The 14,121-nt window shown below is 61.8% G+C and overlaps 1 protein-coding gene across 6 annotated transcripts in view; it reads right to left on the minus strand.

Moving 5' to 3' along the window:
- The window catches only part of PPP6R1 (protein phosphatase 6 regulatory subunit 1), a 21,142-nt gene extending 8,787 nt beyond the window's left edge, over positions 1-12,355 (minus strand). The window contains exons 1-11 of one of the 6 annotated variants that reach the window (XM_059383316.1): positions 11,845-12,355; positions 11,134-11,238; positions 7,384-7,522; positions 3,377-3,609; positions 2,945-3,131; positions 2,714-2,851; positions 2,566-2,631; positions 1,131-1,243; positions 894-1,007; positions 411-573; positions 168-320 (exon numbers count right to left, since the gene is read on the minus strand). In XM_059383316.1, the coding sequence (XP_059239299.1) occupies positions 168-320; positions 411-573; positions 894-1,007; positions 1,131-1,243; positions 2,566-2,631; positions 2,714-2,851; positions 2,945-3,131; positions 3,377-3,603 (1,161 nt within the window). In that variant the 5' untranslated portion in view covers positions 3,604-3,609; positions 7,384-7,522; positions 11,134-11,238; positions 11,845-12,355. Of the gene's footprint in view, positions 1-167; positions 321-410; positions 574-893; positions 1,008-1,130; positions 1,244-2,565; positions 2,632-2,713; positions 2,852-2,944; positions 3,132-3,376; positions 3,610-7,383; positions 7,523-10,209; positions 10,226-11,133; positions 11,239-11,844 lie in introns of those variants that run through there. The other 5 variants (XM_059383315.1, XM_059383313.1, XM_059383317.1 and 2 more) reach the window with 5 other exon arrangements.
- Positions 12,356-14,121: the final 1,766 nt, after the last annotated feature.

Genomic DNA, 14,121 nt, shown 5'->3' on the forward strand with positions numbered 1-14,121 from the left:
CCCCCACGCCCCCACCCTCAGCACCCCTGCCCAGGTCCCTCTCCATGCCCCCTGCCCTTGGCACCCCTGCTCAGGGCCCCCTCCAAGCCCCTGACCTCCACACCCCTGCTCAGGGCCCTCACCCTCCACACCCCTGCCCAGACCACCCGCGGCCCCGCCCTCCATACCAGCATGGTGTTGGGCACGTCCAGCGCCAGGAGCTCCTGGGTCAGAGCTGCATCGTTGGCACTCAGCGCACTGGCCAGCAACTTGACCACATGCAGCCGGGTGTTGCCCAGTGGCGGGGCCAGGCTGCCCCACGTAGTTTGCAGCGGCTCCAGCTACGGGCACAGGGGAAACTCAGCGCCGCCCAGACCCATAGGCCACCCTCCCTGCTGCCCTGCCTCCTCGGCCCCCCAGCCCCGACCCACCTCTGGGGGCTCACGCAGGAACTGGTGGAAATGGCCGAGACGCGGGCGCAGGGCGTGCAGGACGCCCACACTGGACGTCATGCTGTCCAGGGCCGCCTGGGCCAGGAGCTCCAGCTGCCCATCCACACTGCTGAAGAAATTGTTCACGGTCACAGACTCGGACCTGCAAGAGAGGACAGGAAGCAGGGCTGTGTGTGGGACACACTCATGTGCAGCTCTTTGGGAAGGGAGGGAACAGCTGCTCCCGGGGACTTGCATGCAAAGCCCCATCACTCCGGACAACGACCCGCCTGGACGGCCGTGCATTCACACAGGCAGCTCAAAGCCACAGGCGGTGTGCAGGCCTCGGAAAGGCACAGAGGACTCCTCTCCCAGGACCCGAAGTGACCTCCCAGAAGAGAAACCGCCTGTAGAGGCCGTGTCCCCACAACGCCCCCACAACCTTCACCTCTGGACTTCACCGGGGAAGCTGGTCCCCCTCACCTCGGCCTTCTGGGCTCCAGCAGGGTCAGCAGCACCTGGATCCCGCTCACAATGACGGACTGGCTCTGCTCCCCCTCCAGCATGTTGTTCAGGAGCTGCTCAATTGTCTCCTGCCTGCGGCGGGGGCCAGGACAGGGAGAAGGGTGGGGTCGGGGTACGGGGCACAGGGTGGCAGGCGGGGACAGGGAGGACGCCCCAGATAGCCTCCCTCCCTGGGTCTGGGAACCGCAGACCCACTTCTCCAGGGTGGCCAGCAGCTGGTCGGGCTCCGGGCTGTCCTGCACCTGGATCATCTGCTCCCGGCTTAGGCGGATGATGTCGCACAGTGACTGGGATGCATTGGAATGTTGCTGCAGAGGCAGAAAGAGGACTGAGAACGCCGGCCCAGCTGCTGGGCCCATCGCATCAGGCTTTCAGGGCCCCAAGGGAGCTGGGGGTCATGCAGACACAGAGACGCGGGTGCTGAGGGAAGGGACACAAGGCACCAAAAACCAGGAGAGGAGAGATGTTAAGGAACTGGGAAACCCAGGAAAGCTTTTTGGAAGAGGGATATTCCCACACCCCACACCATGTGCTGTAGGGCCGAGGAGGGAACTACCCCTATGTACACTGGCAGGTGAGCAGTGAGCAGAGAACATGCCTCAGCTTCAGGAGAGGAGAAAGCACACGGGTGAACGTGGGACATTGGGGCTAAGGCAGAGGCCAGACAGGAACGCCAAGTACAGTGTGACTGCACTTACATGGCAAACACAGCAGACGCATACCCAGAGACAGAGTGCAGCCTGGGGGCGCCGGGGGTTCACGAGAGGAATGGATGGTGAGAGCTAAAGGGCCCAGGCTTTTCTTTTGGGAATATGAAAAAATAATCCCAAACCCATGTGACAGTAACTAGACAATTTTGAGAATAGGCTAAAAGCTGGTGCATGCTATGTTTGAACAGCCAGCCCACATGGTATGTAATCTCTACCTCAGCAAAGCTGCTCAGGGAAACACCAAGGGAAAAATGGGAGCAGAACTCCAAGTCTAACCCAACGGAGCAGCCAGCAGGGCCCACCTGCGCAGACCCCACACCGTTCCAGGACACAGGCCGCACTTCAGAGCCCGTCACAGGTGCCCCTGGTCCCCTGCCCCTGGGCCTTCGTGGTCCTCACCTACTGGCCGGATGCCTGGGCTAAGTACCCGCATCTGTGGGCCTCTGTTCTGTAAGCCAGCAGCCCCACTAGACAAGGCAAGACCCCCTGGGCTGCAGCAAGAACATGGGGCCACTGCATGGGTTCGCTGAAGGACAAGCAGGGTGTGCCCAGCCACGGGAGCCTCAAGAAGTGGCCAGGTCCCAGTCAGCAGGAGAGCAGGGAAGGGGAGCTGGGAAGGAGTCCCTGGAAGGCTGGCAGTGAGGGGGGCCAGGCTGGAGCCTGAAGTCTGAGACCCCCGCCAGACCCCCATCCTACCAAGAGACGCAGGACCAAGCTTCTGGCTCATAAGACACGTTCCTGCGGGTGACAGGAGCCCTGTCCGGGAGAGATTGGAAGGACGGGCACACACAGCACCAAACACTTCCCTCCTTGTTGAGTTCACCTTCCGGGGAGGGAGGGGCCGAGGGTGGCGTGAAGTACAGACATGGGGGAGGAGGCCGGGCCACAGGCAAAACACCTGGTGAGGAGGGAACACTCACATTGTCATCCTTCAACGGGTGGATCTGCTCTATGAGCCGCTGCACAATCTTCTCCTCGTTGAGCCACTGGGGGTGAGAGGGGAGGTGGGCCTCTGTGCGTGGCCCCTGGCCCGCCCCCGGCCCCCTCTCTCCCTGGCCCTGCGCTCACGTTAACCACGTCCTGCCTCAGCTGGGGCCGCTCCACGCAGGTGAGGAGACGCAGTAGCAGGTCCATGATGGCCGAGGTGCCGATGTGCTGCAGCAGCAGGCCCACGAAATCGTCCTTCTTCCGCAGGAAGGACACGAGCTGGGACGGGAGGGACAGCAGGCGTCACACGGCAGGACCCGGGGCCTGTGCCCTCCCGCCTGCCTGCCCGCCCACCCTGCCCCAGGACAGCACCTGGTCTGTCTTGCGGTTGATGAGGATGCCCATGACCTTGCTGAAGAAGCTGGCCAGCAGCGGGTTGAGGCTGCCACTGCTCTGCAAGAAGCCATAGAGCCGGTTCAGCAGGGACTCATCGGCGCCCAGCGCGTCGTTGATCTGGGGCACATCTGAGGTCAGGATCTCGCAGGCCACGCTGGGGTACCTGGCAGGAGTGGGGGGGGGGTTCACATCCAGAAAGGGAGGCAGGCTGGCCATCCTTGCCACCCATGGCCTCCTGCCAGAATACGTACAGGGTCTCCATGGCCCCCGTCCCCACCAACCTTCCCTGAAACCCCACTTCATCCGTCGCCCACCCTTCCCCAACAGACTCCACAGCCCCGCCGGGAGGCAGCCCCTCCCGGGAGCAGCAGGTCCTGGCAGCCCCGGGTCGGATGGGCAGGGGCTCACTTATAGCGCAGCCGCTCCTCGCCACTGGCCGGTGGCTCCTGAGTGACCCAGGCCACCATGGCCTGCAGGTGCGGTGGCTGCAGCAGGAAGTCCAGCAGCTTGCTGTTGACGACCTTGCACTCCTGTAGCACGTCCTCCTCATCAAGGAGCTCGGGCAGACTCAGATCCTCCCGCTCCAGCAGCGTATCCAGGTGTGAGCTCGTGTGCAGGTCAAACTTCCAAAACATGGCGCCCTGAGGGCAGGACTGCTTGTCACACTCTGGCCTGGCCTGCCCCACCCCCTCCACCTCAGTCCCCACATCCTGACCACCGTGACAGCCTGCGAGGGGCTCCCTATAGTCTAAGGGTCACTTCTTAGCGGAAGCCAGCTGCCCTGACCACCTCTTGGCCCCCAGACCCCGCAAAGGAGAGCAGTGAGCAGAGCCATCACCATCCTGTCCCCTTCCAGGGCCTGTGTCCTCTGTCTCCCATCTGGGCAGGGATCCCCCCGGGGCAGGGCTAGAGCGGTGCTCATCCTAAAATCTCCAGTGTCATATTCACTTCAATCCATATTTGCTGAACAAATTCAAATGCCCCATGGTGGCCAGCACCCAGCTGCCATCCAGCCCAGCAGATCATCATGCCCCATGCAGAGTGTGGGGCGGCGGCAGAGGGAAGTCTAAGATGTCCCCAGGCCGTGGCTGTTGCCTGGATGCCACATATACACACACAAACACACCCCACCCCAATCTAGTGGCCGGACAAAAAAAGAGGAAAAGTGGGGGAGGGGGCCTTTCAGAACAGCCACTGACGGGGGCCCAAAGGAACCAGCACAGTCAGTGACAGTGGGGAGGAGGACAAGGCTGTCCCCCAGCACCTGCAGAATGGCACCCTGCTCCCCAGCCAGCATGGAAGCACTCCATGCCCGGCCCACCCCAGTACAGGTGACCAGCTGCCCCCTCTGCACACACACTCAGCCACTCCTCTGAGGAGGCCTACAGGCTCCCATCCAGACCACCTGAGAGGCCCACCCTGCATATACCATCAAGCTCCCAGGCCACTTGTTCCCCACCCCCTCCATCCACCGTGCACAGCACCCATGTGCTCCTGGGAGGGGCTGTCGCCACCCCACCATGAGGGAAGTTGGGGGCTTGCCAGCACCATGCAGGCATGGACCAGAGCTCACATGCATCACCTGCCTTGTGAAGACCGCATGAGGCAGAGGCCACAGAGGATAAGCTGAGAGGGCGCGCTGGGTACCACCTGGACCCACGGACAGCAATCCCTCTCCTAGATGCCCTCCTAACCCTCTCTGCCCCACACCACCATGAGCATGGAAAACCCATCGGCCACAGATGGAACACCAGCCTGGAGCAGAGAGCAGCTCTGACGCAGGTAGCAGTCAGGACTAAAAGCCAGCGCAGAGTAGAGGGTCATGTGTGACCTTGGGCAGGACTGGCTTTCTGAGCCTCCACCACCAGCTCTCCCTTCCAGCCTCCGCAAGAGATGGCTCTCCTCCTTGCATCCTCTCCACCCTCCATGACCAGCAACAACAGCTCTAAGTCTGCTGTGACCCCGGATCCCGGCCCAGGACGACGGCAGGTGGACCGGGGGACTCCCAGTCATGGAGGACAGCAGCAGGCACCAGGCCCCGGCGGGGACAGTGAGGACATCCCACAGGCCTACGCATCCTGTCCCACAGAGACTTGCCCCTTATCCCTATGCCCTTCACCCCAGGTTGGCCACTTTTCTGAAACACAGACCAGACTGCCTGATGCTCACTCCTGGCCAAAAGTCCAAAAGGGTTCCTCAAGGTTCCTCGAAGCCCAAAAGGGTTCGAGACCCCAGGGCCCCAGCCAGCCTTCCAGGCCCCCTTATAGGGGACCTCCAGCTCCTGCTGCGCTCACTGTTCCACGCCTGCCGGCGGAGCTGGCCAAGTCTGCACACCTGCCGGACCCTTCTGCAGGCCCGCCTCACGGGGAAGCAGCCCCCAAGCAAGCTCCAGCCCAGCCCCTCCCATGGCGTCCATGGGCTGCTGTCTTGGGCGGTGCCTCCCCAGCCCGCAGCTCTCCGGAGGAGGTCCCTGCATGCCATCGCGGCCCCAGCACCATGCTGGACATCCCGGCCTCCTGGCATTACACAACCGTGACGCCAGACACATGACGGACACATGCCGCACTGGCTACGTTGTTGGGCCCACTCTCAGAATCGGCCCACCCACCCCCACGCAAGGCACAGAGGCCCCACCCCACAGTCTCCTGGGTGTGGAAGCAGAGGTACACAGAGGTACTGGCCACCCAGGCCCCAACGCAACACTCCCAGAGGAATGGGCAGGGTGCTGGGCCAGGGCTCTGACCCGCCACCACCTCCCCATAGCTCAAGGCCGGCTCCTTCCTGGTCCTCACTAGTCAAAAGCCTCCTCTGAATTCAGGGAGGAAGCCAAGGCCCGGGCCCCCACTGCGCCAGCCCCCTCTTGCATCACTCAGCCGCCAGAAATCCAGGGGCTTCTCTCCACCTGCACGAGCCTCCCCCATCAGCCCGTCCCTCTCCGGCCTGCCCTGTGCTCTCTGTGCTCTCCGTGCTCTCCACATCCCCCCGGCATCCCGCTGCACAGGCATCCAGGCAGAGCTGTGCTGGGACCTGACCATGCCCACCGTCTGTGCTCAGATGCCCAGGGCACCCCTCCACAGTCCCACGCCTCTGCATCCTACCCTGCTGCCCTCACCGGCTCCGGACACAGGGGCCTTTCTTGCTGCAGAGCACACTGCGCCTGGGTTTTTCTCAGCAACTTGGCTCTGGCTGCCTCACCTGCCTAGGACGCCCCAGGCCTGGGCTCCTCCTCCTCCTCGGGGTCTCCTGCCAAGCACATGCCCGCCGTCCTGTGGCCCCAGCTCCATCTACCACCCACACCCATCCACTTGCACGGCGCGCACACGCCCCAAACAGATGATGGTCCGCACGGGCACCGCCATCCTCGCTGGGCTGCCGGGAGTGGCAGGACAGCTCCAAGCACACAACGTCTTATGCAGGTCTCATTCAGAAATACCAGCAGAGGACACCTGGGGGGGGCTCAGATGGTTAAGTGTCTGCCTTCGGCTCAGGTCATAATCCCGAGGTCCTAGGATCGAGTCCTCCATTGGGCTCCCTTCTCAGTGGGGAGCCTGCTTCTCCCTCTGCCCAACCCCCCCGCGTCTCTCATGAATAAACACATAAAATCTTTAAAAAAAAAAAAAAACAGAAATGCCGTAGCAGGGCACCCCATCTGCACCCCCACATGTTATGAGGCCCCTGCCCCTCGGAAGCAGCAGGCGACACCCCTGCCAGGGCATGACTCCCACCCAGTTACTCCCTAGCCACCTGTGTGCGAGGGGGTGGGGGGGGGGGTAGAGGGAGCAGGTCACAAGGCCGGGGTGGGTGAGGGGGGTTGCAGGGATGGAGTGGGCAGGGAGCACCACTGCCCCAGAAGCACAGCCAACAGCATCCCCCCAATCCTGAGGTGCTCAGCGACCTTCCTTTGCACACCAGTAACTCCCTCCTTTTGCCTGGACCCCAGACCGTCCCCAGGAACCCCTGCACAGCTGATGGACGTCCCCCCTCATTTGACGACAAGGCCGTGACAGAGCTCATGCTCCACGCACTGGTGGCTGGCACCGGCACAGGTCCTGAGATGGACGAAGCGGGGACCAGAGCCGCCTCCAGGGGTAGCCACCACCGGGGGCCACAGGGAGCTCTGCAGGGTGAGCACTCCACCTCCTCCCACACCCGACACCTCCATGCCCAACGAGGACACCAGAGGGTTCAAAAGGCCACCTAGGGGCACCGGGGTGGCTCAGAGGGTTAAAGCCTCTGCATTCAGCTCAGATCATGATCTCAGGGTCCTGGGATGGAGCCCGGCATGCATCGGGCTCTCTGCTCAGCGGGAAGCCTGCTTCCCCCTCTCTTTCTGCCTGCCTCTCTGCATACTTATGATCCCTCTCTGTTAAATAAATAAATAAAATCTTTAAAAAAAAAAAAAAAAGGCCACCTACACAGAGTAAACGAAGCAGTCACCAAGGACGGCGTGTGGTCGGACTCTGTGCGCTGAACTGTCCAAAGACGCAAATCCACAGACGGAGTCGCGGGAGCCTGGGGGTGAGGAGTGCCTGCTCACCGGTATGGGATTTTCTTCTGGGAAAAGCATGTTTAAAAAAAAAAAGGTCTGAAATTGCTTGTATACAATTTTGTCAATTATACCTCAGTGAAAAAACCCACTACGGTGACGGCTGCACAGTTCAGAATACGCTAGAAATCATTGACTTGTGCGCTTTAAACAGATGAATCACTTGGCATACGAATTACATCTCAACAAAAACCATGACCAAAAACAAAACCAAAGTTGCCCAAGGCTGCGGTGACAGGGCTGGGCCCAGATCCTGCCGTGTGTCACAGTCAGCCCAAGCTGACCAGACAGCAGCTGCCAGAAGGGCTGAGGCACAGCAAGCGTATCCCGGTTCCCCTTCCCCACTCGCCCCGGTGGCCTCCCAGTGTCCCCAAGGGCGCCACGGCCGAGGGTGGGCACAGGGCCCAGCCCAAGCCTCTTGAAAACCCATGCACCCACACGGGCTCCCAGTCTCCGAGATGAGGAGGTAAAGCATGATCACGATCCCCACCCCTGGGGATGGAGCCACAGAGAGGCAGAAGCAGGACTCGCCTGCCTGACTACAGGCGGAACTTCTCAGCACTGAGACCCGCCCACTTTCCAAGCACCTAGTTAGAGGGCCCTGGCCCCCAGGCACCACCCCACGCCCCCACAGCAGGCCCACTTGGGACAGCAGGCAGGGCCTCCTTTCCCAAGTAGGCCTTCCAGAGAACTGGCTTGGGGCCGGCCACCCACAGTAAGACAGGAAGGTGCCAGGTGGTGTGGGGTATAGGCTCCAGGGGCCCGAGACCCAGGCAGTCCCTTAAGCTCTCCCTCAGGAGAAGGCTGCAAGGGTCAGATGCAAGCGAGTGGTGTAGGGACCCCACACCCATCACTTCGCAGGCTCTGCACACAGCAGAGATGCCAATACGTGACAACTAAACACACACATGGTCACAAGTGCTGATGGCCAAGCCCTTCGTCCCACTTAGCAGCAGAAGCCCTGGGAAAAGGACGGACAGGAGGGGAGTTTCCATTCTCACGCTCTAATGGGGTGAACTTGGCCCAGGATTGGCATCCCCATCTGTGCAATGGGGCCACGCTGTGAGGACCGCCACCTCAGGCAGGTGCTCCTGACTGCGCAGAAGCCTGGACACCCTAGCAGGAGGGCAGGAGCCAGCCACGAACCTAGGGTGACTGCTCTAAACACCAAGGACCCTGAAAAGGACTGCCCCTCCATCTGCCTGAGCCATGCGGGTCATTCAAACATGCTGGAGGACACCCCACACACCCTCACCCCCACCCCAGGCAACTCTGAGCAAGCTTCAAGAAAGCGGAAGTGACTAGCGCTGGCTCTCAGTGGCAGTTTGAAAACCATGACTCTGGCTGCAAACGGAAGAAGGGGAAACCGTAAGCGAGAAAGGAAGCCATTAAACAAGAAAACGACCTCTGCCTCCACCGCCTGGCACCATCCCCGTGGGTTCCCTGCTCTGCTGGGTCGCTGTTAGGCTCTGACACCAGCTGCTCTCTCCAGAGAGGCCGGCCCCCATCTGGGCTCTAGCAGGGCCTGGCTACAGCTCCCAAGGTGTGGGACCTGTGGCCCTGCTGTGGCCGCCACCACCGCTGTGTCTGTCCAGACACGACTCCGCCTGCCGGGGGGCCCATGGGCAGGTCCTTCATCTTCCACCTCTTTCTTGCCTGCCCTGGCCCCGAAGCACCCGGAAGTGGAGGTCAAGGGCACAGAGGCCTCTGGGAGGGCCTCCAGGGTAGCCACCTGGGCTGCCACCTTCAGCCATCACAGGCCCACAGGCTGCTGTTATGAGGCCCAGGCTATGTGAGCCCTATGAGGGGAGAGAGCCCACCACCAAAAGGCTGGCCCCAGCCCCTTGCAGGGCTCAACAGACCCAAAGACAGTGAGACCACCTCCCTCAAGCCCCCCAGCCAACTGTCAGTTCTCCACCAAGTCTGGAAAGCGGGTAGGAGACTTGGATTCCGAGGACAGGGTAACAGTAATGGCGGCCCCATTACCTCTGAGGAGGACCCATGTGTATGCTAGATGCAGAACCCAGCACAGACGCAGCAAGGTGGGCAGCAGGACGCCTATGTGGGACAAAGAGCAGACCTGGCCAGAGCCACGGAGGACGATGAGCTGGGACTTTCCCATGACTTGGGAAAACCTGGGAGGGATACCCAGTTAGGGGACAGCCCAGAGCATAGTCTCCCAGGGGAGGCAGCTGCTCTGGTCCAACCCAGGGAAGGCATAATCAGGAAACAAACTGCAGACCCCAGGCCAAGGGCCGAGGAGGGGCCTGAGAGCTCACAATCAGGGGACCATCTCCCGGATCAGGTACAGGTTCCAAGGAGGAAAGGGAAAGAAGAGACCCTGAAACCGCGCTTGGGACACCAAGAGAAGCAGCCTCAGTGTTCGGAGTGATCTGAAGTCAGAGCAGCCGAGGGTCCAGCCCTGCCCCTCCAAATGAGGTCCCTGTGACCCTGGACCAGGTCCTACCAGCACCGAGCCTCAGTCTCCTCACCTGGGAGACACTTCATGGGGACTGGTGGACCACACCTCCCACGGGAAGACCTATAAAACGGGGTTCAAAGAGAACCAGAGCTCTGGCCTGGAAAGGAGGGCGTGTCCCCACTCCCCACGTGCTGGGCCTGCCCCAGGGAGCCAGTGCATCACGGAGGCCAGGAAGGCCTCTCCTTCTCCCCAGAGCTCCCAGGCCTCTCTCACCTCATCTCTGGCGGCCACCTGCATGGTGCTCAACTCTCCCGCCACACCACACCTGACTGCTCTCGCGCTGCCCTGGCTGGCTGCTCCCTCTGCCTCCCCTCCAACTATTCGAGCCTGCCTAGCTCCTCCTGGGTCCTTCAGGCTTTAGCACAGACACCACTTCCTCCAGGAAGCCTCCCCTGACTGCGTGAGGGGCCTGCTCCACGCTCCCACAGCTTCCGTGGTCACCCTAGGACAGTGTCTGCGTGCTGTGACAGGATTCGCCTCTCCTGTCACCTGCCTCCCTATGCAGAAGGCCAGGCCAGCAGCTAGAAATACTTGTTGAATTAATAAAAAAGTGAAGTCCAGAAGGGGAAAGTGAACTGCCAAAGTCACTTACCACAGATCCTGAAAAAAAGGGTTGGTGCTGGGGGTGGGGGGGTTGGGGGAAGGGAACTAGCAGGTTCTCCTCTAATGCAAAGAAACAGCAGGGGAGCCGACGAAAACAACCAAAAACAAGAAAGTCAATCAAAATACACAACTCAGAACACACAGCCACTGAGAGAGCTGGGTTTCTCCCCCACAGCACTTCTGCCGTTGGGGCTGGAAAATACTGCAGTGGGGGGCAGTCCTGTGCTCTGTGCCAGCCAGCAGCACCCCAAGCCTCTACCCACCCGGAACCAGGAGTAACGACCGCCTGCCATTGCCGAATGTTCCCTGGGGGACACCATCGGCCCTAGGACGGCTGCAACAGACAGAGCCAACCCCAGCAATCACCGTCAGAGCTCCCAAACCCCAGCACGCCCTAGGCCTCGCATTCTGCTACAGGCTCCCGCCCCACAGCCCGCCAGAAGGCCCAGAGCCACCGCAGGAGAAGAGCACCGACGTCAGCACCCGTCTACACCCCACTGAAGTTTCTTTACAACTCCAAACCCCACACCATACCTCACACAGCTTCCCTTCCAGAAACATCTTGCCTTCCGGGGTTCCCGTCCCGTCTAGGGCCTCAGCGGCGGCACCGGAGTGTGCAAGAGCGCACAAGGAAGGACCCTAACCGGAAGGGGTCATTCAAGGGTCTGGACAAGCAGCGGCTCCGAGGTCCCCCGCCTCCCCACGCTCCTGCACCCAGTCCCGGGTCCCCACCTTCAGAGACTTGCACGTGCTGTTCCTTCCGCCCGGAAGGCCCCTCTTCCCACTCTCCATCTGTCAAGCCCTACCGTCCACCCAGACAGCGAGCGCCGCGCCGGTCTCACCGGCCCCTCCTCGGCTGCCCAAGGGCCCTGAGCTACCTCATCACAACACCACTAATTGTGACTGTCCGGCGAGGCCTTTGTGTCCCCTCCCGCCGCCGCCACAGGACCTCACGGCAAGTCCCCCGCACACGCTCAGCCGGGCAGAGGGGCAGGGAGAGCCCCACTGCCCTGCTGGGGCCCGAGCCCGGGCCGGGGAGGCCGAGCAGGAAGAGGGTGCTCCCGGGGAGGGGGCCGGGGACGAAACGGTGGAGACGTCCCAGGGCGGTGGGGCTGCGTCCGAGCACGGGAAGTGGGACAGGAGGAGAGCCAGGAGAGGCGGGCTGCTGCCGGGAGACTAAGGAACTGGGGGCGGGGGGCCGGGGGCTGTCCGGCGGGCCGAGGGGACCCCGCGGCGGCCGCTCACCTGCGCGGGGGGGCGGCGGCTCCTCGCACTCGGGGCTCATCCGGGCGCCCCCCCCGCCCCGCCGCCGGCGGCTCCGGCCCCTGCTGAGGGGCCCGGTATGAGGGGGCGGGGGGCGGCGGCGGGGACTCGCGCACGCGCCTTCGGGCCTAGGGGGGGCCCCGGTGCGCCAAGCCGCGGGGTTCGGGGGACGGAGGCGGGGGTCCGGGGCTCGCCGGCGGCCAGGGGGCGCGGGGAGGTCAGCACGGTCGCGAGGCCCGCGGAGGCCCTCAGCAGGGAAGTCCTCCCGGCCGGCCCGGCCCGGCGCCGCGCGGGAAAGCAAAGGCCTGTGAGGGAAGACTTTTGCCTCCTCAGTCTGGACAGGCGCAGGGCTGAGGAGCGGCCGACGGAAGCCGAGGCCCACTTCCCTGGCCGCCCCTTCTCCCGAACCCGCTGGGTCTTCAGGCTGTACAGTCCGCTCGGGGCCTCCGACGCCCGACTCCGTCCGCCACTATCCCACAATCCCTTAGCGCAGGGGCACGCAGGAAGCCCCGCCCACCCGCCGCAGTCCCGGTGCGCGGGCGCCGTGCGCCCGGGCCCAGTAGTGCGCGTGCGCGCAGAGGCCCGCTTCACCCACTCCACCCCACCCCCGCCCCGCCTCCGGCTCCGCCAGCCCTCAGCGCCGACGCGCTTGCGCTGCTTTGGGCCAACAGTCTCTCCCCGAGTAAACCCAAACTACCCAACGCGCAGACGCCACTGTGCGCCGCCGCCACTGCGTGCTGCTAGCCTTTCTCTGCGACTCCGTTCCAAAGCCTAGAGAAATCCTGCTCCAAGATTTCTCTTTCCGCTCGCTCCTCGGTCTCGTCCAATTATAGTACCGCTTTGGCTACAGGGTCCAGCTCCTGGGTATTCCAGACCGGGTTTTCTCTCCAGCCAAGGCTCCGCGCTCTGGTCCCGCGCGGTTCTTCACGTCTTTCTGGCGGCGCGCGGACGCGGGTCTCACCTGCACGCGTGTGTCCGGGCCGTGTCTTACTGTTGCTTCAGTTTCCCCGGCTTCGTGTCCCCGCAGTAAGGATCGGACGACCGAGTGCGCATACTGACCCACTTTCCATGTTTTAACCCGAAGACTTCTTGTATCAAATGAGAGAGTGCGGTTGAGGACATCTTCCTGTACTAGTTCTGTTTCAGGGTTACCAGTTGTGCATTGTCCTTCCCATGTCTTCGCTTCTCTCTCCTCGCTCCGATAATCTTGGTCATTTTCACCTGTCTCTTCCCGGCCTTGCTATTTCCAGTGTATTTGTGGCATGGGACGGTTTTGGTCCTTGTGTCAGCTGCCCGTGGCTGTGTGACAGTCACCACCTGGGCAGCCTGCGCCGGCCTTGCAGCTTTGAGCTGCCTTTGTGAAGGGTGGCAAGGCTGGCTCTGCTCCCGTGTCTAGGATACCGAGGCCATAAAGAAAGGCAGAAGCACCGCAGGGCATCTGCCACCATCCCTCGGTGAAAGCACAGCACACTCATGCCCAAAGCCACGGGGTGGCATTTGCACTCCACACCCCGCGGGTGGGAGAGTCTCCTGCTCTCATGAGGTTGGAATGGGAGGAAGCAAATATTCCCTGAGCAAACCACCACAGTCCTGTTGCCTTAGTTTTGCCAATCTTACCTTTCATCTTCAAGGTTTGTTTTTGGGTTTTTTTAAAAGATTTTATTTATTTGACAGATCACAAGTAGGCAGAGAAGCAGGCAGAGAGAGGAGGAAGCAGGCTCCCCACTGAGCAGAGAGCCCAATGCGGGTTTCCATCCCAAGACCCTGAGATCATGACCTGAGCTGAAGGCAGAGGCTTTAACCCACTGAGCCACCCAGGCGCCCCCATCTTCGAGGTTTTAACATGGACCCAGGTTCCTACTTGTGATTCAACTTGAAGCTGTTGTGGGGCATGTCCTTGTGTTCCTTGAGTCCTCTTTTCCTCTGTCACGTTCTTCCATCTTACTCAACATTTTGCTTTCTTTCCTCCCCATTATGATCGCACAGCTGCCATATTTTAACACATAAGCTTGGGAACTGAGGGGCGGGCGGGGGGGGGTAGCCATATTCAACCACGAAATGAAACCCAGGACACAGTCTGTCTGGAAGAAGTTGGAAGCTGCAGGAGCTTTAAGGACTGAAACCTGTCTCCCCGCTATGGGGACTCACAGGCTGACCACAGCATTCTGTGGATTGGAATGGGAAGGGGCGGAGCCCCTACCTGGCTCAGACAGTCAACTGTGGGACTCTTGGTTTCAGCTCAGGTCATGATCTCAGGGG

This window comes from Mustela nigripes, chromosome 17, assembly GCF_022355385.1.
Source record: "Mustela nigripes isolate SB6536 chromosome 17, MUSNIG.SB6536, whole genome shotgun sequence".
NCBI classification, from domain to species: Eukaryota; Metazoa; Chordata; class Mammalia; order Carnivora; family Mustelidae; genus Mustela; species Mustela nigripes.